Below are 27,428 nucleotides of genomic sequence, written 5' to 3'. Positions count from 1 at the left end.
GCCATCCCGATGTTTGGCCGCAGGATCTACATGGCGGCTCTTCTGAAACTCTACCTTGCTGCTTAAGCCCACAACACAGCCTCCCACTCCACTCATTTTCAGAAGATCTTGCCTCTACAGCACAGAAAACTGGCCCAGTATCACACACACATCCTTCTCCGCCTCCCTACCCAAACTTCCCTCCACACTCAAAGTTGCTCTTGGCCTGTAAGGGGTATGCAGAACCCCTAGGTCCGTGTTCTGACTCCACCAGAAACTTGCTCCCTGGCTCGTATGTCTTCAGACCCTCCCTGTCTTGGTTCATTCAACTCCATTTCTAAACATTTTCACATCTTGTTGTTGGGCAACGGACTAGAGAGTCAGATTCCTCATTGAGGAGCTGAGACTTTTATCTTGTACATGTTAGGGAGCTAGCGAGGAAGTGGCACGCTCAGAGCTGACCCTCCCAAGAGCCACCACCAAATTCAAGAAAAGTGGAAAAAAACATCTATGAACAAGGAAATAGCAGCAAAGGTGGCTGGTGTGGTCCCACTACTACAGAATTTCCCTGGAATGGTATCAGAGGCTCGAAGAGAGCACAAAGAGAGCACAGAGGCATTACCTTTAGGTGCAGAGCAAAAGGGCACTGTATCGCTGTAGTAATCGTTCGGGCAGATCAAATGATGCTTCTGTAGCAACTCGTTGTCCACACACCACCTGAAGATGGTCTTCACTACACAGAAGAGAATGAGAAAAGGTGTTTCAAGGCACACTGATGTCAAAGAAACTACACCCAAACTTTCTTCATCCTCCAAGCCTAAACCACCTAACAAAATTCTTAGAACCCTGTGGTCATTTTGAGATTTAAGAAACTAACCAGCAAGTATTTAAGTTGGCCACTTAAAAGAGGCCAACCATTGGGCAAGGCTGTGTGGTGGTATGATTTGAGCTAAAATACAGTTACTTGCAGAGAGGTCTATAACAAAACAGAGTTAGGAGAAACAGGGTAGATTGATGAGTGGCCCCAATTCTTCACTCTTCTCTGTATCCATGCCCCCTGCCATGTGAGTGTTTAGTTCCTGCTACTAGGGACAGAGCCCACTTCTTCACCCTTGACTTTGGCCATGTGATGTGCTTTGACCATGAAAGGCTGGCAGGATTTTGAAAGGTGCTCATGCAGCTGAGCCTTCCCTCCTGTGCCTTTGCCATCATCCTGAGAAGAGCTCCTGCCCCTTCATCCTGGACCCCAGCAGGAGTCCACGTGGAGCAGACCTGAGCCCAACCTGCAGCAGGGAGCCAAGTTCAGCTGGACCCACAGCTGGACGCTGATCTAGCCAGCCAAGCCCAGCTAGATCAGCCAACCCCCAAACGACTGGCAGACACATGAGAGGAAATCTCATTTAATAGAGTGGGAAGTTGATATTATCTATGGTTGATGAGCCAGGAAACAGTAGAAAAGATGTGTTATCTAGAGGTTTCCGGAAGAATTAGAGCTAAAAATGGCCATTTCTGACAAGTGGACTGAAGTTGGGAGAGGTGAGGTGGAGGATTTTTCAATAGACATTTTTAGAGCAGTGGTAGGTTTGCAGCAAAATTGAGGGGAAGGTACAGAGATTTCCCAAATACCCACTTCCCCCCACCACATGCAGAGCCTCCCCCATTATCAACGTCCCCCATGGATGGTACATTTGTTACAACTGATGATCCTACACTGACACATCATTGTCACATGAAGCCCGCAGTTTACATTAGGGTTCACTCTTGGTGTTGTGAAGTCTATGGGTTTGCACAAATGTGTAATGACATACGTAGGTGGGGGCTTTTTTATATTTCATTAGGAACAATTTGATTTTTTTTAAACCATGTACACGACTACTTTGATAAAAATTAAGGAGTAAACAGGGTGAATGGAAGACTTGAAAGTTTTCAAACTTTACTGCTTGCTCCATTAACCAACATGGTGCCTTTAAATGGCCTTTCCCTCCGGAGGTTCCCTATAACCAAAGGTACAGGTGAGACAAGTGAAGAGCACATGTTTCTCCCATCAAATATGTTAATTTAAGAACTTTGAGATTTGGCCTATTACTGTAATAGTCAAGTTTCGACAAGGAAAACAGGAATTACTCTATGTATACCGTATACAAAGGGGTTAAGGGAATTCCCTGGCAGTCCAGTGGTTAGGACTCTGTGCTTTCACTGCCGAGGACACAGGTTCAATCCCTGGTTGGGAAACTGAGATCCCACAAGTCACGCGGCACGGCCAAAAAAGGGCGGGAGGGCACTTGTTGAATGCAGAGGATTACAAAGTGGGAGAGAGGTCAGGGAATTCATCATTAACAACTTCAGCCAGCAGCACTGAAGCAGGGGGCTCTCAGGACGTGATCTGGACTCTGCTCTGAAACTCACAGCTGCTCGGTCATCTGCCTGCTACTGCTTCTGAAGAACAGAGGCCTCCCCTTCCAAAACTCACCAAGAGCCTCTCATCAGTGACCGATCCCGGAACCACAGGTAAAAGGTCCATTCTGGGAACGTGTGGATCCCTGGCCCCTCCTCTGCAATACAGAGACCTCACCAGGGAGTGACAGCAATGCCAACTGACACAGTCCAGCCCAGTTCCCAAGTACTTTGGTGATGGCCTATTTGAAATATTAAAAGATAAAATAAAGCTTCCAGATAAAGGGCAAAGGCCATGCTGCAAGGAGATGTATCCTCTGTCTTCGGATACCATTACTCCCACGGTCCTCCCCCAGGGTGTGGGCAGTTCAGTGTTGTGTCTGGGGGTGGGAGCGGCAGTTTCTTATCAGGTCTTTGGGAAGTTTCTCTCCACGTCAGGCCTGGTCCATGGACCAGGTGAGCTTTGGGCACCCTGAACTGGCCTTGTGACCATCTCCTTCCACTTGGGAAGGGTGGGCTTCCTACATGGACCCTGCTCCTGAGCACGGCTCTGCCAGGGGTTGGCTGCTCCATTCCCCAAAAGATAATACAGATAAGATAGCAGCAAGGCTGGGACTTCCCTGGTGGTTCAGTGGTAAAGAATCCGCCTTCCAACGTAGGGGACTCGGGTTCGATCCCTGGTCAGGGAACTAAGATCCCACATGCCATGGGGCAACTAGGCCTGCGTGCACGCCACAACTGGAGAGAAGAACTAGAGAGAAGCCCGCATGCCACGGTGAAAGAGCCTGCATGCCGCAACTAAGACCCTATGTGGCCAAAAATAAAAAATAAATAAGATAGCAGCAAGGGAAGGGAACAAAAGCACAGGACGTTCTGCTGAATTCTGATCTTTCTCCCTCTGTCTGGAGAATTTACGCATGTTTTCCACCATGTGACGTTTGTATCAGCAAACAGAGAAAGTCTGCTTCTGTGCCTCAAATAACAAATATTTCAGGGGAATGTCCTTACCATCAATCATCCAAGTTATAAAAGGTGTTCTTGGGTCACCTCGCCCTGCCCTGAGAAGCAGAGACCAGAGGGGTGTCCAGGGAACTGGATTAAGGTCTCTACTTCTGCTACTTTTGAAATCAAAAAGAGAAACATTGCCAGCAGAAGGCTGAGAAACCAGGGCAGATAATGTCTGATTACAACTTAATATTATCTTGGGTAAAAACATAAAATGAAGGTCACTGGGAAACTCTCCCGGCTGATGTTCATTTCACAGTTCTCAATGTTTTATTCCACTTTCATAAAAAATAAACAAAGAAGGGCTTCCTTCCCTTGTGGCGCAGTGGTTGAGAATCTGCCTGCCGATGCAGGGGACACGGGTTCGGGCCCTGGTCCGGGAAGATCCCACATGCCGCGGAGCAACTGGGCCCGTGAGCCACAATTACTGAGCCTGGGCGTCTGGAGCCTGTGCTACACAACGGGAGAGGCCGCGATAGTGAGAGGCCCGCGCACCGCAATGAAGAGTGGCCCCCGCTTGCCACAACTAGAGAAAGCCCTCGCACAGAAACGAAGACCCAACACAGCCAAAAATAAATAAATTTAAAAATAAACAAACAAATAATTACTTAATCTCCCCTGATCTTTAGCCAAAAGAATCCTACCAAAGACAGGGACAGTAACAGACTCCAAGGACTCAGTGGATGTCAGGCAATCAATAAATCTTCCTGAGAATCTGCTACCAATAATCTCTGCCTAAATCCACGACTGAGAGAGGGGGCCTGGCGGCTACACGACTCTGCTGCAGAGAAGGGGTAACAGGAGGAGATATGGATTCTACACTGAGTGTTCACTGTCTAATGGGGCTGAGCCTCAGAGCGGGCAGACCTGACATAGCATGGGGCCTCACACTCAGAGCCACACCCGAGGGGAAGTCATCTACACCCGTGTGACACTGTGCCTGGACAACAGGCCTTCCTCCTCCTCTTGAGAGAAGAAAGAGATGGGCTTTGACAGCAATTACAACTTCAAATCTGGGTCCCAGCCCTTCTGAGCTGTGGGAATTTAGGGAAGTTACTTGAGCTCCTCTCTCAGCTCCTATACCTGTAAAATGGAGAGAAAACCTACCTCGCAGGGTTGTTGGAAGGATTCAGTGGAATAACATATGCAAAGCATCTTACCCATCCTCTGGTCCTCAGCAGGACCCCATGAGTGTAATGCTTTCCGAAGCCACTGTATCTTCCACTTCTCCCTCCCTCCAGGCCACAGATATGTCAGGTCTCCCAACCCTAAAAGCACTGTCCCTACTAACCTGGAAAATGATGATTTTCAGGGATGTAGGAGGATAAATCAAAGACTTTGGCGGGGGCGGGGCGGAATAAAGGAACCAGGGCTTCTTAGAGAAACGGCTGATTCCAGGTCTGGGGCAATAAATACACAAGATGAACCTGGAACATCTGACCATTCCAGAAAGTAAGGAAGTTATCACAGACAACAAATGTTGTGTCAAAAGAGTCAGGTGTCAACTTGAAAATGTTCCAATTGGCCAAAGATGGGACAGTTCGAGCATCAATAAGAATAAATACAGGGCTTCCCTGGTGGCGCAGTGGTTGAGAGTCCGCCTGCCGATGCAGGGGACACGGGTTCGTGCCCCGGTCTGGGAAGATCCCACATGCCGCGGAATGACTAGGCCCGTGAGCCATGGCCACTGAGCCTGCGCGTCCGGAGCCTGTGCTCCGCAACGGGAGAGGCCACAACAGTGAGAGGCCCGTGTACCAAAAAAAAAAAAAAAAAAAGAATAAATATAATTGTAGTTATGAAACCTATGAGGTCATAATGATATTAAAAACCGACTAACCAAACCTCATTAGTCATCGTTGGCAGATGTTAGGGAAACCAACTCATTATTTTAAAAACTGTCAGATAAGGGGAAAGAATTAATTCTGTTCCTATCCTGGAGTAATCAAAGTAGTTACTGAAGAGTTCCTCTTTATGGAAGTATTTCAGTATCATTAGCATTTCACTGTAATTTATAATCCCTAATGAAACAACAGATCTGGGCAAAGACTGGCAATATCACGAAAACAGAGACATCACGTACCTCCTGAAGGGAGTACACAGCACCATCTATGAACTGGTCTTTCCCCTTCTGCCCCCCAAATTGAACTTAAACCTCAAAATGTCTCTACAACTAACTACTGAATTGCAAGGAATACAGGGATCATAAGAACAGGTTAAATGACACCACAATGTTGAAATCAGCAAAATCCAGACTATGGACAAGTGTACAGGAAAAATGACCCAATTTCTTTAACAAATAAATTAAGAAAGCATTGCCAGAGAGATGGTTGACTTAGAAAAGAGTTTTCAGTGAGTGCTGATGGAGCTTTGATGAGGAAAAAAGATATTGGTCAAATGTGAGAATACCTCTCCACAAAGCACTAATCAATTATCATCCGACATGGCGAATTTAATGTGGAGACACCAACCTGACCAGGTAATCAAGGCTAGCATCACCCGGGCCTCCTGACGTGCTGCGGTGAGAGGAGCACAGCGTCATTTGCATGGTGCTGCTGCCAAGCGCGAGCCTGCGTGTGGTCATGGGGCAACATTAGAGCCACGCCACAGAGGGGGAGGCCTGTCAAGAGAGAGGATCCTGGGAAGACAGGGAGTAAAGCGCCAGGACACTGTCTCCCCACCTAGGTGAAAGGTGCACTGGCAGAATCAGTCTAACGGAACTGTTTTGTAACCATGGCATCTATTCAAGACTTGTAACTTCCAGGGGAAGGCTTGGACAGGAAATTGCAGTGGACTTCAGCTCTTAGGATGGTAGCAGCTACCCACCCCTCACTCCCAGTCCCAGGGCAGGCATCTGTGCATGTGTTTCTGGGGCATCCTGCACGGTCTGTGAGAGTCTGGGTGAGCCAAAAGGACCCTGTCCTCCAAATACCTGGGATTTGTGCTCTGACGGCCGATGACTGCTTCTGATCACAGAGGTGTAGGCAAAAAGGCACCTCCCCCCATTGTGTCAAGCCCCTTCTCTTCCAGCTGAAGTGACTTCCAGGGAATTTTGTTTGTTTGTTTGTTTATTCAAGTACAGTTGACTTATAATATTAGTTTCAGGTGTACAACATAGTGTTGCGATATTTTTATACATTACAAAATGATCACCACTCTGGTACTTTGTTACAGCATCCTGGACTGGTTAAGACAGGGAGTTAACACGAGGGGAGCGCTCTTGTCCAACAGCAGTCAGGAGCCAACAGATATATTTCCCCTTTTCATCTCCCTGTGGTTGGTGGTTCTGATATCCATTTCATGAGGCTCCTCAAAAGGTCCTGGGGGACTGAGCACGTGTCACCTGTAGTGGAGGCCAACTGAATGACAAATCTTTATATCATCTTTCCCTTCTTCCCTGTTCCACTTCCCTTGTTCTGCATACCTTCTGTCTGGATCACATTCCCAAATAAACTACCTGCATGAAAACATTTTATCCAGGCTTTGCTTTTGGGAGAAACTGGCTAAAACAATTGCTTCCAGACTAGAGTGAATACTATCAGGATAGGATTTTGGAGCTGGATCACTCTTTAGTCAGATGGCAAAAAGGATTCCATTGCTGGTCATTCCTGGAGTATGACAGCATCAAATAACTAAGATTCTCATATGTGGTAAACTGGGATGTGGCAAAAGGTGAAGTGCTGGCATTTGTGACAGCTATGACCCCTGAATGGTATGGGGGCAATGGTAATTATAAGGATTGGCTGGCTTTTAACTGCTTTGGAAGCTTTCAAAAAAGAGAAAATTACAGGCTCACGTCAACTAACGGACAAGGCATACCATGAAAGTCAGAGTCTCTGGCAATGTCTAACGAGACTCTCATCTAAGTTGCAGGGCAGACAGTGTGAAAATCAGGTATGGGATCTAACTGATGGTAGCAGAATAGCAAAGGAGACTGCATGCACAGCATCAACAGGTCTCCTGTATCAAAGTCAGGACCCTGACAGGAAAAGAGTAAGATTCAAAGACCTGGAATGAGGCATTGAGGTGCATGAACCTGAGAATGCTGAACCTCCAGGCTCATCTGAACACTCCAGGTCAGCAGAAGCAACCCTCCCCCCTTGCAGAGATTAGCACCATCTTCAAATACTTAAAGGATACAGGGAGGATGGTTTTGTTGGGATTAAGTGATGGATACATAAGGGTTCATAAACTATTCAGTTCATCTGTCTGGCTCCTGCAGAAGCCAAATAGAGTAGATGATAATGGGCTACCATAAATTTAACCACGTGGTAGCCCCAATCACAGCTGCCATACTGAATGTGGTATCTTTACTGGCCAGCTTCTAGCATTGGCATGTGACGATTGGTCTGGCAAGTGTGTTCTCTATCCTCCTTGGTAAGGATGGTTTAAAGCAATTTGCCTTTATGTAAGAAGGACATCAGCACACAATCACTATCTCACCACAAGAGCATATACTAACTCTCCTGCTCTCTAACCAATAGAGCCTGCGGGGAACTCAGTTGTCTTGACACTCTGCCCAACATCACGCCAGTCCACTATACTGATGACTTAATAATTGGACTTGGTGATCATGAAGTGGTAAGTAGTTTAGTAAGACTAGAAGATTCAGGCTCCTGACTGTATGGCTGTTAGCATGACTGACAGCCATCTTGGGCCCTTACAGTTTCTCCTCTCCTTTCAATGACCCTACCCAGGACTTTACTGCGTAGTGAATCACTTCTCTTTCATCAAGGGCTTTGTAGTTAATAGATATTGCCTAATAATCATGAGGACCAGGTAGCCTCTATGCTCTGTTAGTCCCCAAACAATGATGAAAAACCTTCCCTGATGTATTCCTGGTGCCCACAAGACTAGTCACCCATTCACAAATCTTTTTTTTTAATGTAAATTTATTTTATTTATTTATTTTTGGCTGTGTTGGGTCTTCCCTGCTGTGCGTGGGGTTTCTCTAGTTGCAGTGAGTGGGGGCTACTCTTCGTTGCGGTGCGCGGGCTTCTCATTGCGGTGGCTTTTCTTGTTGCGGAGCGTGGGCTCTAGGCATGCGGGCTTCAGTAGTGTGGCACTCAGGCTCAGTAGCTGTGGCGCATGGGCTTAGTTGCTCCACAGCATGTGGGATCTTCCCGGACCAGGGATCGAACCCGTGTCCCCTGCACTGGCAGGCAGATCCTCAACCACTGCGCCACCAGGGAAGCCCCACCCATTCACAAATCTTAACTTAGGAATGCACGTACTGTTTCCAAGCACCTAGCCCCATACCCGAGGTTAACTATGAAATTATCCCAATGGTCCCTCTGCGGTGTGGAGCACAGCTGCGAATGCTTCTGCGTCATTGCCCACCCGATCCCAATCTCACCCACTGATCCACTGATTATATGGAGCTGCCTGCCTCATTTTTCACTCTCACGATGCCTTCTCAGTTTGGTGGGTGCTTTTCATTCCCTCTGTCCTCCAACACCGACACACTGAAGAAATGTTTAGGGATCCAATAAATCCCTAAATTTAAATTTAAATCCCTAAATAATAAATTTATTAATTAATTAAATAAATACATGGCATGCCAGAACATCTTCTCTGAAGTAAAGCACGACTAGCTGCATTTTCTATCCCCTACCACCAAGAAGAGTGGTAATTGGCAGAACTCTTTAGATTTTGGAGGCAGCATATTCCACACACGCGAATATTGCTCCAAACCATTTATTAGGTGACCTGAAGGGCTACCAGTTTTGAGTGGGGTTCAAAGCAAGCGAGAGCTCTATGGCAGGTCCAGGCTATGACTGAGGCTGTCCTGCCATTAAAGCCACATGACACACAAAAATGCAACGAATCCAAAGGTATCTACGGTGGATTAGAATATTGTAGAGAGTCTCTAGAAAGCCCCAGTAGTAGAGCTGTAACACAGACTCAGGGTTCTGGAGCAAAACTCTGCCTACTGTGAAAAAGAATGACTCATCATTTGAAAAATGGGCTATAGGGCTTGAGCATAGACCCAGCACTGACTATGGGACATCGAGTGACTATTCATCCAGAGCTACTCATCTTGACTGGGCATTATCAGATCCACTGAGTCATAAGACTGGGAGGGCACAGGAGCAATCCATTGTACAATGGGAAAATGGCATATTTGGGATCAGGCCTGAGCAGGTCCAAAAGACACATGCTAATTACATCAACTGGTGGTCCAGACTGTCTATGTCCTTTGCTCCTGTGCTTTTCCCTCAACTCATATCTATGGCTTCATGGGAAACTTTCAAAGATCAACTGACAGGAACAAAAACTCAGGTCTGATTTTGAACACTTCCTGGATATTTGATATTAAGGTATTACTGCTATTTTCAAGTGTAATAATAATGTCATTATTTTGCAAAAGCATTTCTTATCTTTTAGTGATACATACTAAAATATTTACAGTGGAATTATATAATGTATGCAACTTGTTTAAAATATCATGAGGGGGTAATGAGTGGGACAGAAATGGCCATGTGTTAAGCCTGAGTTAGGGGTAAATGGGAGTTCATATACTATTCTATTTACTTAGGTGTACATTCTAAATTCTCTGTAAATCAAAGTGAAAAAGCAACCCAGTCTGGTCCAGAGATGGGTCAGCATGATACACTGAGGTTAGCTGTAAATGGGCTGCTGCTGTATCACAGCCTTACTCAGGCGTGGCCCTAAAAGAAACCATGTAGGGAAATCCTTCCCAGGCTAGAGCCTTGAGCGTCACACCTAATCGTTCACTTTGTATGGCAGAAGTGGCCTGAGGTCGAGTATACATGGAGTTCTGGACAGTAGTGGTGAATGGCTTCGCTGGTTGATCAGGGGTGTGAGGGCAGCTTTGTTGCTGGGATTTTCAGGAAAGTGGCTGATAGGGAACTTGCTTGAAGATTAATAAAGCTGGGGGAGGGTTTGCCTCGACATAGAGGCCCAGCATTACCTTCCTCTGTGGTTGCAGTGTTAATGGAAAGCCTTAACATCAGCCGACTTCCAGGGAATTTAAAGAGCCAGCACGCCCCCCTTCCTCTTTCTCTTTTCCCCCTTTTGGAAGCCAGATATTAAAGACTACGTCATTCAAAAACAACTGTAGATCAGGGGAATATTAGAACATGACCACATATACCCAGAGAAGGGTTCAGAAAAGACCTAGAAGACCTTAAGATTACATCTCAGGCTGACCCTCAGCGCAGACAGCCTACAATAATTAAAAAAAAAAAAACCAAAAAACAATTACAAAAAACAGCAAACTCTGCGGCAGGGAGAGAATCTGATTTCCAGAGTTACAACACTATTAGATTCAATGTCCAGTTTCTAACAACAACAACAACAAATCAAAAACATACAGAGAAACAGGAAAGTATGCCATGTTCAAAGGAAAAAATTAAATCAACAGAAACTGTCCTTGAAAAAGACCTGATTGCAGACATACTAGACAAAGGCTTTAGAACAACTGTCTTAAAGATGCTCACAGAACTAAAAGAACATATGGAGAAACTCAAGAAGATGATGTACCAAAAAATATAAATATCAATAAAGAGACAGAAAATGTATAAAGAAACTAAAAAGAAATGTTGGACCTGAAAAGGACACTAACTGAAATGAAAAATTCACTATCAAAGGGATTCAAAAGCAGATTTGAGCAGGCAGAAGAGAGAATCAGTGAACTTTCAGATAGAAAAATAGAAATTATCGAGTCTGAGGAACAGAAGGGAAAAAAGATTGAAGAAAAGTAAAGACAGCTTAAGGAAGCTGTGGGACACCAGAAAGTGAACAACACACATTGCGGGAGTCCTAGAAGGAGAAGAGAGAAAAAGGGGCAGAGAGAATATCTGAAAAAATAACAGCTGAAAACTTCCCAAATTTGATGAAATACATGAATATAAACATCTGAGAAGCTCAACCAACTATAAGAACTCAAAGACACTCATGTTACATGTTATAATCAAACATTTGAAAGACAAAGAGAGCATCTTGAAAGTAGCAAGAGAGAAGTGACTTGTCACATACAAGGGATCCTCAATAAGGCTATCAGCAGATTTCTCATCAGAAATTATGGAAGCCAGGAGGCAGTGGGCCAATATATTCAAAGTGCTAAAAGGAAAAACTGTTAACCAAGAATCCTATATCCAGTAAAACTGTCCTTCAAAAGTGAGGGAGAAATTAAGACATTTCCTGATAAACAAAAGCTGAGGGTATTTGTTACCACTAAACTTGCCCTGCAATGCTCAAGGGAGTCCTGCAACGTGAAATGAAAGGACGCTAGACAGTAACTCCTAGACACATGGAGAGATAAAGATCTCAACAAAGGAAATACATGGACAATCATAAACGTTTTCTACATGATTTAAGAGACTAATATTATACATTTAAAGGAAAAAAACAAAGGTAAAAATAAAAGCTAGTATTATAAAAACCTAGTATTACATAAAGCTGATTATTATAAAAGCTAGTATTATAGTAACTTAGGTTTGTAACTTCATGTCTTGTTTTCTACATAATTTAAGAGACTAATGCATTAGTTGGTATTTCTGGGCACACAATGTATAAAGATGTAATATTCTGACACCAACAACCAAAAGGGGTGGGGATGGAGATGTAAAGAAACAAGAGTTTTGTATGTTATTGAAGTTAAGCTGGTATAAATTCAAATTAGAGTGTTATAATTTTTGGTTGTTAAATGTCATCCCTATGGTAACTACAAAGAAAAAAGCTATAGAATATACCCAAAAGGAAATGAGAAAGGAATTTAAACATTTCACTACAAAAATTGACTAAATACAAAAGAAGACAGTAATGCAGGAGATGAGGGACAAAAGAGGTACATGGCATATAGAAAAAAAACAGCAAAGTGACAGAAATTCCTCCTTATCAGTAATTACTTTAAATGTACATGGATTAAACTCTCCAGTCAAAAGACAGAGATTGGCAGAATAGGTAAAAACACATGATCCAAATAGATGCTGTCTACAAGAGACTCATTTTAGATCCAAAGACTCAAATAGATTGAAAGTAAAAAGATGAAAAAAGATATTCCATGCAAATAGTAACCAGAAGAGAACAGGGACCTCCCTGGTGGCGCAGTGGTTACGAATCCTGCCAATGAAGGGGACACAGGTTCAAGCCCTGGTCCGGGAAGATCCCACATGCCGTGGAGCAACTAAGCCCGTGCGCCACAGCTACTGAGCCTGCGCTCTAGAGCCCGCGTGCCAAAACTACTGAAGCCTGTGCACCTAGAGCCCGTGCTCCGCAACAAGAGAAGCCACCGCAATGAGAAGCCCACACACCACAACGAAGAGTAGCCCCCGCTCTCTGCAACTAGAGAAAGCCCATGGGCAGCAACGAAGACCCAGTGCAGCCAAAAATAAAAATAAATAAATAAATATATTTTTTTTAAAAAAAGAGAACAGAAGTGGCTATACTAATATCAGACAAAGTAAACTTTAAATCAAAGTAGGTTACAAGAGGCTTCTGTGGTGGTGCAGTGGTTAAGAATCCACCTGCCAATGCAGGAGACACGGGTTCGAGCCCTGGTCTGGGAAGATCCCACATGCCGCAGAGCAACTAAGCCCATGCGCCACAACTACTAAGCCTGTGCCCTAGAGCCTGCAAACCACCACTACTGAGCCCATGTGCCACAACTGTGGAAGCTCACATGCCTAGAGCCCATGCTCCGCAACAAGAGAAGCCACCGCAATGAGAAGCCCACACACCGCAACAAAGAGTAGCTCCCACTCAACGCAACTAAAGAAAGCCCACACACAGCAACGAAGACCCAATGCAGCCAAAAATAAGTAAATAAATTTATTTTAAAAAAATTACAAGAAACAAGGAAGGACATTATATAGTAATAAAAGATTCAACAGAGCAAGAAGATACAATAAGTATAAACATTTACACACCCAATGGCAGACCATCAAAATAATGAAGCGGCTTCCCTGGTGGTGCAGCAGTTAAGAATCCACCTGCCAATGCGGGGGACATGGGTAAGAGCCCTGATCGAAGAAGATCTCACATGCTGCGGAGCAACTAAGTCCATGCGCCACAACTACTGAGCCTACGCTCTAGAGCCCACGAGCCACAACTACTGAAGCTCACGTGCCTAGAGCCCATGCTCCACAACAAGAGAAGCCGCTGCAATGACAAGCCTGCGCACCGTGACGAAGAGTAGCCCCCGCTTGCCGCAACTAGAGAAAGCCCGTGCACAGCAACGAAGACCCAATGCAGCCAAAAATAAATTAATTAATTTTTTAAAAAATGGGGCTTCCCTGGTGGCGCAGTGGTTGAGAGTCCGCCTGCCGATGCAGGGGACACGGGTTCGTGACCTGGTCCGGGAAGATCCCACATGCCGCGGAGCGGCTGGGCCCGTGAGCCACTGCTGCTGCTGAGCCTGCGCGTCCGGAGCCTGTGCTCCATAACGGGAGAGGCCGCAACAGTGAGAGGCCCGCGTACCGCAAAAAAATAAAAAAAAAAATTTTTTTAAATAATGAAGCAAAAATTGACAGATTTGAAGGGATAAATAGACAGTTCTACAATAATAGTTGGAAACTGCAATACCCATTTATCGTAATAGACCAACCAGACAAAAGATAAGGAAAAGAGGACTTAACCCAATAGAATAACTAGATCTAATAGACACATATAGAACACTCTACCAAACAACAGCAACATACACATTCTTGTCGAGTGCACGTGAGACATTTCTCAGACCATGTTAGGCAATAAATTAAGTCTCATTTGAAAAGACAGATATCATACAATATATACTCTCCAACCAAAATGGGGTAAACTTAGAAATCAGTAACAGAAAGAAAACTGGGGGCTTCCCTGTTGGCGCAGTGGTTGAGAGTCCACCTGCCGATGCAGGGGACACGGGTTCGTGCCCTAGTCCGGGAAGATCCCACGTGCCGCAGAGCGGCTGGGCCCATGAGCCATGGCCGCTGAGCCTGCGCGTCGGAAGCCTGTGCTCCGCAATGGGAGAGGCCACAACAGTGAGAGGCCCGCGTACCACAAAACAAAAAAGAAAAGAAAAAGAAACAAAACTGGAAAATTCACTAAATTGTAGAAAATAGGCAACACACTTTTTTTTTCCAGAATACCGAAGAGTTTATTCAAAAAAGTCACTTAATAAAAGCACAGTTTTGCAAGTTTGTCTAAAACTTGATAATTCTGAACAAAAATAAAATGTCTGACCACTCCAAAATAGGAAAAGACAATCGTGTACAAATAGACATACACATTCTAGGCACTATGAAAACTGGCTAAATGTATGTTCCCAGCAAGAGACGTGTCACCATCCTAAGTCCCCTTAGTCACCAAATGCAGGATTAAGAGGCCAGAGTCAGGTTTCCCTTTCTAAGCCACTCTGTTACTCTCTAGGAAACTCTGGATCTCAGCCTAATCTCCAGCTCTGCCTGTACCTTGATAGGGAAGGAGGGAGGGACAATAGAAGAGAAGAGGAAAGGGGTGTGACATCTTTCTTAGGAAAGAAAAAAGGCACGGTGATGAGCTAGAAAGTGATGAAAGCAAGGATCAACTATCATTCACCCTGAATTCACCCATCACCCTGACAGTCCAACCTCCTTATTTTGTAGGTGAGAAAACAGACCTAGAAAAATCATGTGGTTTGCTCAAAATCACATGGTTACTACGTGCTGTAGTGCTTTATGTAAGATCAACTTGCCTCTCAACTTGGTTGGAAAATTAAAAAACCAAACCTGTCCCCAAACTTCAAGCAACACATTTTTGAACAGCCAATGAACCAAAGAAGAAATCACAAATAAAATTAGAAAATACTTAGAGACAAATGAAAATGAAAACACAACATACCAAAACTTATGGGACACCACAAAAGCGGTGCTAAGGAGGAATTTTAGAGCTATAAACACTTACATAAAACAAGAAAGATCTTAGATCAGTAACCTAACTTTAGGACTTAAGGAACTAGAAAAAGAACAAACTAAACCTAAAGCTATCAGAAAGAAGGAAGGAAATAATAAAGATTAGAGCACAGATTAACAAAGTAGAGAACAGAAAAACAATAGAGAAAATCAATGAACCCAAAAGTTGGTTCTTTGAAAAGATCAACAAAATTGACAACCCTTTAGCTACATCAACTAAGAAAAAAGAGAGAAGACTCAAAAGACTAAAATCAGAAATGAAAGTGGGGATATTACTACTGATTCTACAGAAATAAAAAGAATTATAAGTGAATACCAGGAACTGTACACTAACACACTGGATAACCTAGATAAAAATGGACAAATTCCAAGAAACACTAAGCCTACCAAGACTAAATCATGAAAAAACAGAAAATCTGAGTTGACTTATAACTAGTAAAGGGACTGAATCAATAATAAAACAAAAATTTCCCAACAAAGAAAAGCCCTGAACCGATGGCTTCACTGGTGAGTTCTACTAAACATTTAAAGAATTAATACCAATCCTCAAAATTTTCACAAAAAACTGAAAAGGAGGGAACACTTCTTACCTCATTCAAGAGGCCAGCATTACCCTGATATAAAACCAGACAAAGACACTACAAGAAAACTATATCCCTTACGAATACTGATCCAAAAATCCTCACGAAATACTAGCAAACTGAATTCAGTAGCATATTGAAAGGATAGTTCATCATGACCAAGTGAGATCTATTCCTGGAATGCAAGGATGGTTCAAAATACAAAAATTAATCAATGTAATATACCACATTAACAGAATGAAAGGGGAAAATCACGTGATCATCTCAACTGATGCAGAAAAATTTCTGAAAAAATTCAGCACCCTTTCATGATTAAAAAAACACTAAAAAACTAGAATAAAAGGAAACCATTTCAACATAATGAAAAGCATAGATGAAAACCCACAGCAAACATCACACTCAGTGGTGAAAGACTTAAAGCTTTTCCTCTACGATCAGGAATAAGGCAAGAATGTCTGCTTTCACCATTTCTAGCCACCACAGTACTGGAAGTTCTAATCAGAGCAATTAGGCAAGAAAAAGAAATAAAAGGCATCCAAACTGGAAAGGAAGAAGCAAAATTATTACTGTTTGCAGATATGATCTTATATATAGAAAACCCTAAATATTTCACACACACAAAAAAACCTGTCAGAACTAACAAGTGAATTCAGCTAAGTAGTACATAAAGTCAACACACAAAAATCAGATGCATTTCTATATGCTAAAAATGAACAATCTGAAAAGGAAATTATGAAAATCCCACTTATAAGAGCATCAAAAAGAATAAAATACTTGAGAGTTAACCAAGGAGATCAAAGACTTGTACAATACAAAGTACAAAACATTGCTGAAAAAAATGAAAGAAGACATAAATAAATGGAAACACATTAGATGTTCATGGATTAGAAGACTTAATATTGTTAAAATGTCAATGCTATCCAAATCAATCCACAGATTCAAGGAAACCTCTATCAAAATCCCAAGGATGTTTTTTTGTTACAGAAATAGTAAAACCCATCCCAAAATTCATTATGGAATCTCAAGGAACAGCCAAAAACAACAGCCAAAACAATCTTGAAAAAGAACAAAGCTGGAGGATTCACAATTCCTAATTTCAAAGCTTATAAGAAAGCTACAATAATAAGAACAACATAGTACTGGCATAAAGATGGACATAGAAATCAATGGAATAGAACAGAAAGCCCAGAAATAAACTCTCATACATACGGTCAAACGATTTTTGACAACAGTGTCAAGACCATTCAATAGAGAAAGGATGGTCTTTTCAATAAGCAATGCCAGGAAAACTGGATATCTTCACACAAAAGAATGAAGTTGGATGCTTTTGTAATACTATATACAAAAAATTAACTCAAAATTAATTAAAGACCTAAATGCAAGACCTAAAACAATAAAACTCTTAGGAGAAAATACAAGGCCAACACTTCACAACATTGGATTTGGCAGTGATTTCACTGTATCTGGCAATGATTTCTTGGATATGACACCAAAGGCACAGGCAACAAAATAAAAATAGACAAACTGGACTTCATGAAAAATAAAAATTGTGCATCAAAAGACACTACCAACAGAGTAAAAATGCAACCCACAGAACGAGAGAAAATATTTGCAAATCATGTATCTGATAAGGGATTAATAATGAGGATATATAGAGAATTCCTAAAACTCAACAACAACAAAACAATCGATTAAAAATGGGTTTGAATATGGGCCTTCCCTGGTGGTACAGTGGTTAAGATTATGCCTGCCAATGCAGGGGACACAGGTTTGATCCCTGGTCCAGGAAGATCCCACATGCTGCAGAGCAACTAAACTTGTGTGCCACGACTACTGAGCCTGCCCTCTAGAGCCCATGCACCACAACTACTGAAGCCTGTACACTCTAGGGCCCATGTGCCGCAACTACTGAGCCCACGTGCTGCAACTACTGAAGCCCTCACACCTAGAGCCTGTGCTCTGCAACAAAAGAAGCCACCACAATGAGAAGCCTGTGCACTGCAATGAAGAGTAGCCCCTGCTTGCTGCTACTAGAGAAAGCCCATGCACAGCAACGAAGATCCAGACACAGCCAAAAAAAAAGAATAAAATACCTAGGAATAAACCTACCTAAGGAGGCAAAAGAACTATACTCAGAAAACTATTAGATACTGATGAAAGAAATTAAGATGACACAAAGACGGAGAGATATACCATGTTCTTGGATTGGAGGAATCAATATTGTCAAAATGACTATACTACCCAAATCAATCTACAGATTCAATGCAATCCCTATCAAATTACCAACAGCATTTTTCACAGAATTAGAACAAAAACCTTTCCAATTTGTATGGAAACACAAAAGACCATGAATAGTCAAAGCAATCTTAAGAAAGAAAAATGGAGCTGGAGGAATCAGGCTCCCTGACTTCAGACTATACTACCAAGCCACAGTCATCAAAGCAGTATGGTACTGGCACAAAAACAAATACAGATCAATGGAACAGGAGAGAAAATCCAGAGATAAACCCACGCAACTATGGTCATCTAATCTGGGACAAAGGAGGCAAGAATATACAATGGAGAAAAGACAGTCTTTTCAATAAATGGTGCTGGGAAAAATGGACAGCTACATGTAAAAGAATGAAATTAGAACACACCCTAACACCATACACAAAAATAAACTCAAAATGGGTTAAAGACCTAAATGTAAGGCCAGATACTATAAACTCTTAGAGGAAAACATAGAACACTCTTTGACACAAATCGCAGCAAGATCTTTTTGATCCACCTCCTAGAGTAATGAAAATAAAAACAAAAATAAACAAATGGGACCTAATTAAACTTAGAAGCTTTTGCACAGCAAAGGAAGAAACCATAAACAAAACAAAGACAATCCTCAGAATGGGAGAAAATATTTTCAAATGAAGCAACTGCCAAGGGATTAATCTCCAAAATATACAAACAGTTTATGAAGTTCAATATCAAAAAAAGCAAACAACCCAATCAAAAAATGGGTGGGGGCTTCCCTAGTGGCGCAGTGGATGGGAGTCCGCCTGCCGATGCAGGGGACACGGGTTCGTGCCCCGGTCTGGGAGGATCCCACATGCCGCAGAGTGGCTGGGCCCGTGAGCCATGGCTGCTGAGCCTGCGCGTCCAGAGCCTGTGCTCCGCGACGGGAGAGGCCTTGGCAGTGAAAGCCCCGTGTACCAAAAAAAAAAAAAAAAAAAAAAAAAAAGGGTGGGACATCTAAACAGACATTTCTCCAAAGAAAATATACAGATGCTTAAAAAGCACATGAAAAGGTGCTCAACATCACTAACTATTAGAGAAATACAAATCAAAACTATAATGAATTATCACCTCACGCTGGTCAGAATGGCCATCATCAAAAAATCTACAAACAATAAATGCTGGAGAGGGTGTAGAGAAAAGGGAACCCTCCTACACTGTTAGTGGGAATGTAAACTGGTACAGCCACTATGGAGAACAGTATGGAAATTCCTTAAAAAACTAAAAATAGAGTGACCATATGATCCAGCAATCCCACTCCTGGGCATATATCCAGAGAAGACCATAATTCGAAAATATACGCACACCCAATGTTCACTGCAGCTCTATTTATAGTAGCCAGGACATGGAAGCAACCTAAATGTCCATTAACAGAGGAATGGATAAAGAAGATGTGGTACATATATACAATGGAATATTACTCAGGCATAAAAAAGGACAAAATAATGCTATTTGCAGCAACATGGATGGACCTAGAGACTGTCATACTGAGTGAAGTAAGTCAGAAAGAGAAAGACAAATATCATATGACATCATTTATAAGTGGAATCTAAAAGAAGATTACAAATGAACTTATCTACAAAACAGAAATAGAGTTATAAATATAGGAAATAAACTTATGGTTACTGGGGGGTAAGGGGAGAGGGATAAAGTGGGAGATTGGGATTGACATATACACACTACTATATATAAAATAGATAACTAATAAGGACCTAATGTATAGCACGGGGAACTCTACTAATACTCTGTAATGGCCTATATGGGAAAAGATTCTACAAAAGAGTGGATATATGTTTTTTTGAGGGGCTGGGAGGGCCTAGCAAAGGCTTTGCATTGAACCACAGTTGCTGGATTCTGCTCCCTCTGCCCTTGAACAGCCAGGGCTCTCTGTGGGCCCATCCCTGGCCAGATGCCTAGATTACCCTCCTAAAACCCAGCTCTCAGTAATGGCCTATATGGGAAAAGATTCTACAAAAGAGTGGATATATGTATTTGTATAACAGATTCATTTTGTTGTACACTTAAAACTAACACAACATTGTAAATCAACTATACCCCAGTAAAAAATTTTTTAAAAATGGGCTTGACAAGATATTTCTCCAAAGAAGATACACAAATAGCAAATAAGCATATGAAAAGACACTCAACATCACTAATAATCAGGGAAATGCAAATCAAAACCACACAGTGAGCTATCACCTCACACCTATCGGGATGGCTACACTCAAAAACAAAAACCACACACTGAAAAACCAGAAAATAGAGTTGGTGAGGATGTAGAGAAATGGGAATCCTCGAGCACTGTTGGTGGGCATGTAAAAATGACACAGGCACTGTGGAAAACAGTACGGTGATTCCTCAAAATATTAAAAATAGAACTACTATAAGATCTAGCAATTCCACTTCTGGGTATAAAGCCCAAAGAACTGAAAGCAGGGTCTCAAAAAGATATTTGTATGACCATGTTCAGAGTAGCATTATTCAGAACTGCTAACACCAGGAAGCAACCCAAGAGTTCATCAGCTGATGAATGGAAAAGCAAAATGTGGTATGTACCTACAATGGAATATTATTCAGCCTATAAGGAAGTTAGTTCTGACATAGGCTACAACATGGATGAACCCTGAGGACATTATGCTAAGTGAAATAAGCCAGTTGCAAAAAGACAAATACTGTATGATTTCACTTATATGAGGTACTTAGAGTAGTCAAAATTATAGAGACAAGGGACTTCCCTGGCAGTCCAGTGGTTAAGACTTCACCTTCCAATGCAGGGCGCGCAGGTTTGATCCCTGGTCAGGGAGCTGAGATCCCATATGCCTCTAGGCCAAATAACCAAGACATAACACAGAAGCAATATTGTAAAAAATTCAAAAAAGACTTTAAAAATGGTCCACATCAGAAAAAAATCTTAAATTAAGAAAAAAAATTATAGGGACTTCCCTGGTGGTGCAGTGGATAAGAATCCGCCTGCCAATGCAGGGGACACGGGTTCGAGCCCTGGTCCAGGAAGATCCCAAATGCCGCGGAGCAACTAAGCCCATGCACTACAACTACTGAGCCTGCGCTCTAGAGCTGGTGAGCCACAACTACCGAAGCCTGTGCGCCACAACTACTGAAGCCCGCACGCCTAGGGCCCATGCTCCATAACGAGAAAGCCACCGCAATGAGAAGCCCGTGCACCGCAACGAGGAGTAGCTCCCGCTCGCCAAAACTAGAAAAAGCCTGCGTGCAGCAACAAAGACCCAACGCAGCCAAAAGTAAATAAATTAATTAATTAAATTAAATAAATGGTCAGAAATAGTAACTTAAAAAAAATTTTTACAGAGACAGAAAGTAGAATGGTGGTTGCCAGGGGCTGGGGCAAGGCAGGGAATGGGAAGTTATTGTTTCATGGGCATAGAGTTTCAGTTTTACAAGATGAAAAGTTATGGAGATGGATGGTGATGATGTTTGTACAAGATTATGAACGTATTTAATACCACTGAACTGTATGCTTAAAAATGGTTAAGAGGGTAAATTTTATGTTATGTGTAGTTTACCACAGTTTTTAAAAATTGAGGAAAAACCCAACAGTCAAGAACATGAAAGACAGGAAAAGTTCAAAGAACTGTGCCAAATGAAAATTCTGAAAATGAGACATGACAATGACATGTAACATGACTTCCTAGACAGGATCCTAGACCAAGGGACACTGTGGGACAGCAGGTGAAACCTGCATGCTATCTGGGAAGTGGAGGTTAACGCTGCACCATTGCTGATTTCCTGGCTTAGGGGGTTGTGTGCTGGTTATGTAGGCGAGTGTCCCTGTTTTGGAGACATGCACAATGGAGTGTTCTGCGGTAATGAAACAACATATCTGCAACTCACTCTCCAGATGTTCAGAAAAAGACTAGAGAGGTAATGAAGCGAACACAGTAATACATTAACAACTGGGGAGTCAGGGTGAAGGGCATAGAGGAGCTCATCATACACACCTGGAGGCATCTTGATGAACGGCTCAAGGACCTGTACTTCGGCCTGGTGCATGGCCCGCTCTTTCTCCGCAAGGGCCCGTGCGCAGGCCTGAATGATATGTCTCTCCAACATTTCAACTTCATCCAGCCGCTGCTTATAGAGCTCCCGAATCTGGCAGGTGGGTGATCAGATGCACAGAAATATGGTGAGATCACACAGCTTTATTGAATCCCACCCCAGCATCAGGGCTTCCCGTGAAGCACAGAACAGTCACAGAACTGCAGAGACCATCTGGTCTAACTAGACAGATCTGAACTCCGAGACCCACAGAAGGAAGTGGCTTAAAGCTTTCATAGTAAAGTCAATTACGGCACCAAGTCTGAAACCCCATCTCCTGACTACTGGCTTCACAGTAAAGAGAGCTGCCATCTAACCTCTGAAATACCAAATATGAGTTAACACACCACCTGTGGCAGACAAAGGGTTGTGTCACCCAGACCCCCTTCAAGGAAGGACTTGCTACCTGGCTGCAGGGAGCATAGTGAGCTGAGAGCCTCCAGCTGTCAGCCCCTTCAGAGTTGATCTCAGCTGCTTGAAAGCACACAGCTGAGACTCCTTGAAGGGGGCTGTGGGCAGTATGGCCTGCTTAGCAGTCAGCCTCAGCAGAGAGGACTCAAGTCAGCTACTTTCCTCCTTATACAGATTAAGGAAGCAGAGTTGCTGTTAGAGCCTGGACATGCTTCCTAAAATCTGGGCATGAATGCCTCGATTAAGATTGTGGTTTGTGACACAAGGGCAGGCACCCCAAAGCGGACGTGACTTTATCCTCTCCGGGGAACAACTATTCAGCTTTCTGCCCTCGTCGTTTCATTTATATGTGTAATATATAACGTGTGTATGCGTGTAGGGAAATAAAGATAGGTGCTAGAGATATATGCCGTTATGTGTGTATTCGCCTAAGCGCGTGTGTAGAATGTCCTCCCACTAGAATGTCGGATATACGGCGGCATGGACTTGGTCTGCTCTTTTCCATCTGCATCCCCAGTGCCTGGCACCCAACAGGGGCTGACTCTTGTCGAGTGGCTGAGTCGCGCCCTGGGTCGCCCGCACGGCCGCAGACGCGGTGACGCCGCCGCGCCTCGGGTGAGCACGCGGAGAAGCGCGCGGGACGCCGGGGCCGTGTTACCTGCTGAAGCTGGTCCACGAACTCCTCGTGCCGAGCATCCTCGCTGCCGCGGGCCTTGATCAAACTCGCACTCACCTCCTCGCCAATCACCTCGGCGGTATACAAGTTTTGAAAGACGCCGGTGAGCAAGTAAGAGATGTCTTGGGTGCGCGGCGAGGTGGGGCGCAGGCGCAGCAGGTGCGGCTTGGGGAGCGGCCGGAGCGTGAGCGGCGAGACGCGGCGGGGCCGACTACCTGGCTGGTAGAAAGACTCGGAGTAGGCGAGGGACGACTGGCTGGGGCTGCGGATCCGAGTCGGACGCGGAGTTGGCGTCCACGTCGCCTCAGCGAAGGCGTAGGACTCAGACTCTGCGGACTGCGGCTCTCCCCTTCCAGTCTCCATGGCAACTGAGACGCCGCTAACTCCCTGCCGCACTTCCACTTCCGGCCCACCTCTTCCGCTTTGCGTCTGTTAAAGGGCGCTGTCGAGTCGTCATCCTCGTAAACGTTCGCACGGCAGTGTTGCCTTTACGGAGAGGAGGACCTTAGCGTGGGGACCGACAGAGAAAGAGTTAATTGGCACAGCCAGGCCCGTCTCATTGCCAAAGCTTCTTCCTACTTACTTTCATCTGCCTATTCTCTAATTTGTTCAGCATTTATTAATTCGTTCATTTAATATTTATTGTATAAAGATTCTGTTTCAGGTCTGTGCTAGGAGCTAGAGATACCAAAGGAAGGCGGAGCTCACAACCGTGTGTGTGTGTGTGTGTGTGTGTGTGTGTGACCAGAGTGTTGAGCAAGGCGACAACAGGAAAACAACTGCAGTTTAGTGGGCTACGGTCAAGGTGGAGAAACTGTTTGTTGTCATGGAACCACAAAGGACAGGAACTTAACCAGTCTACAAAGAAAGCGAGTACAGTGGGTTTTGGGCAGAAGTGAAGACCAAGCAGAGGTTTAGAAGAATGAATAGACTCACCGTCATTAGCCATCAAGGAAGTGGAAATTAAAACTACAGTGCAATACCACTACACACTTAGTAGAATGTCAAGAAGTTGAATGAACGAACAAACAGGTGAACGAACCACGTGAGTGCGGGTAAGGATGTACAGCAACTTCTCATGTATCGCAACAGGAATACAAACCATTATAGCAGCTTTGAAAAACAGTTTGTCAGTTTCTTAAAACGTAACACATACATCAGGCCCACAACTAGGTGTTATTCCAAGTGAAATGAGAATGTTTGTGCCTACAAAGCCCTGTATGAGCAGCTTTATTCATCATCTCCAAAAACTGGAAAAAACCCAAATGTCCTTTCTACTGATAAAAAGATAAATAAATTGTGGTACATCTATATACAGCATACTCGCAGCAATAAAGATGAAACAGACTAGTGATACGACAGCACAGATGAATGTCAAATGCATTATGCTGGATAAAAGAAACCATTCTCAAAGGGCTACATATACATAATGAATGATTCCATTTAGAGGATATCTGTTTATAGAAAATGCAAACCAGAAAACAGATCAGTGGTTATCAGGAGCTGGTGATGGGAGCTAGTGTTGGCTCCAAAGGAGCAAGAGGGAATTTCTTGGGGTGATGGAACTGTTCTACATCTTGATTGTGGTGGTGGTCACAAAACTGTATGGATTTGTCGAAACTCACAGAACTGTACACCATAAAGGGTGAATTTTACTGTATATAAATTATACTTCCATTTTTTAAGTGAAAAAAAAAAAAAAGAATGAGTAGGCGTAAGCCAGGGGAGAAAGAAAAAGGGCACTCCATGCAGAGGGACCCCATTGTGCTAAAACTGGGAAAGAGCACTGCAAATGGGAGGAAATGAAAGAAGTTCGGGGGTGGAACTCAGGGAGTTGAGGAAACTGCTAGGCAAGGGCCAGATCATAAATGGGTTGGTAGGCAACATTAAGGAATTTAAACTTTATTCTGAGGACAGTAGGAGGGCCTTCAAGGTCTGAAGCTGGGTGTGTGGTGGTCAGCTGTATGTTCTACTGAGATCACTCTCGTTGCTGTGAGACAGCAGACTGGGGGGAGGCAAGAGGCATCAGGGAGCTCAATTGGGAAACTCACGCAGGGGTTAGGAAAGAGGTGAAGGGCGCTGGGATTCAAGTGAGAGGAATTGATTGGAGACGGAGCTAAAGGGTAGAATTGACAAGACTCGCTGATGGATCATGGGAGTGAGAGAGAAGAGGGGCCAAGAATGACTGCCACATATCCTGTGTGTGGGATCAGGTGGGTGATGAGATCATCCACTGAGATGGGGAGAGGCCTGCACTTGTCCAAGGCAGCAGCTTGACATCACAGTGACTGCCATCCTTGCCAGAGCATGGCTTCTGCTCACAGGTGGTATAAACATCCTCTTTTTACTGCTGGGGTGAGTCTGTGTGCCCTACAGCCTGAAACCCACTTCCTGAGATGAGGCCCAGGATGCTTGCCTACAGACCTGGGCCACTTCCGCTTCTCGTGGTTGGGCCTGGCTCCCTCATCTCTACTTTCCGGTATCTCTTCCATCCTCAGGGCTGGGAAGCCAGGGCCCCTGTTCTGCATTGTGTACTTGAGAGGATCCTGCTCTGAGTCTCCTCAAGCTACACCCTCTCCAGAGCGAGGAGGCCACAAGGTCAATGTGACATGCCCCGTGCCTGCCCAGACATTGTGAGCCCATTGACAGGACCTGTGCAGGTCACTTCTTTAAGGCCTTCCTCGCATTGCTGACCGGCGTGTGCACTAATGGGTAGCGTGGGTGGGGGTGGAGGCAGAGGGAGCTTGGGCAAGTGGGCTGGTTTGTCCAATTGCTCACGTGCATGTGAGCCCACCCACCCCACCACCACCATAGGGGAGGAAGGAGCTAGTAGAACAGTCTGGGGGCCTCCATTGCTCTAGAGTTAGGACGGGGCCTGCCCAAACCAGGTGGTCTTGTGCAAGCTCCCTGGCCCCCTTCCCTACCCTAGGGAATGACAGGACAATGGATTCTCACCATCACCTTTGGCCTCTCCATCCTGCCTCCAAACAGCCTCAGAGAAGGACACAGAGAGTCTGGCCCAGCCTGGGAGAGGCCTCCCCTTTTTCTGTGACCCTCCCACCTTCTGGCTTCAGCTCCCCCAGCTCTGCCCAGGCCAAGGTCTTCAGCAAAGCTCCAATTCCTCCTCTGCGCTCATCTTCCTTGACTTTTCAGCAGTATCTGCTGCTGCCCGTTCCCTCTTAATGACACACTCCCCTCCCTCGCTCCCCGCTTTCCTCTGTGCTTCCCCACCTCCACCATCGTCTCCCTCTTCTCCTGGTATCTCTCTGCCTGATAAGCTGGTTTCATCCCTGATTCCACTGTGCCCAGCAACCACTTTCTGTTTGCTCTGTGACTAACTGAATAAATGAATGGTTTCAACCGGGCACCAGTAACAAAGGACGCCAGTCTCCTCACCTATGAGGACTTTGTCAGCATAAACGGAATTTCCTGAGCTGCCTTCTTCATTTTATAACCTGTTCTGCCGACCAGAATTTGAGTTTTGTTTATCTCTGGGTTCCCACACACATTTTTGGCCTTTTAAATTTTTTTACTTTTAAAGTCAGAAAGAGAAAGACAAATACCATATGATATCACTTATATGTGGAATCTAAAATATGACACAAATGAACTTATCTCCGAAACAGAAACAGACTCACAGACATAGAGAACAGACCTGTGGTTGCCAAGGGTGGGGGTAGGAGAGGGATGGATTGGGAGTTAGGGGGTTAGCAGATGCAAACTATTATGTATAGAATGGATAAACAGGGACTTCCCTGGTGGCGCAGTGGTTAAGACTCTGCGCTCCCAATGCAGGGGGCCCGGGTTTGATCCCTGGTCAGGGAACTGGATCCCACATGCATGCTGCAACTGAGAGTTCACATGCCACAACGAAGGAGCCCGAGAGCCGCAAATAAGGAGCCCGCCTGCCGCAACTAAGACCCGGTGCAACCAAATAAAAAAATAATAATAAATATTAAAAAAAAAAGAATGGGTAAACAACAAGGTCCTACTATATAGCATACAGAACTATAGTCAATAACCTGTGATAAACCATAATGGAAAAAAATACACAAAAGAATGTATATATTCATATAACTGAATTAATTTGCTGTACAGCAGAAATTAACATAACATTGTAAATCAACTATACTTCAATAGAAATTTTTT

General features: G+C 44.0%; 1 protein-coding gene across 1 annotated transcript in view; it reads right to left on the bottom strand.

The window, feature by feature from the left end:
• Nucleotides 1–27,428, bottom strand: part of DLEC1 (DLEC1 cilia and flagella associated protein) — a 104,350-nt gene that overhangs the window by 68,420 nt on the left and 8,502 nt on the right. Inside the window, exons 3-5 of the mRNA XM_060022182.1 lie at nucleotides 23,262–23,783; nucleotides 22,096–22,246; nucleotides 602–712 (exon numbers count right to left, since the gene is read on the bottom strand). Coding sequence (XP_059878165.1) covers nucleotides 602–712; nucleotides 22,096–22,246; nucleotides 23,262–23,642 — 643 coding nt within the window. The 5' untranslated portion in view covers nucleotides 23,643–23,783. The remainder of the gene's footprint in view (nucleotides 1–601; nucleotides 713–22,095; nucleotides 22,247–23,261; nucleotides 23,784–27,428) is intronic.

The sequence above is a fragment of the Delphinus delphis genome, chromosome 10 (assembly GCF_949987515.2).
Source record: "Delphinus delphis chromosome 10, mDelDel1.2, whole genome shotgun sequence".
Lineage (NCBI taxonomy): Eukaryota > Metazoa > Chordata > Mammalia > Artiodactyla > Delphinidae > Delphinus > Delphinus delphis.
This window is presented reverse-complemented; position numbering and strand designations above follow the sequence as displayed.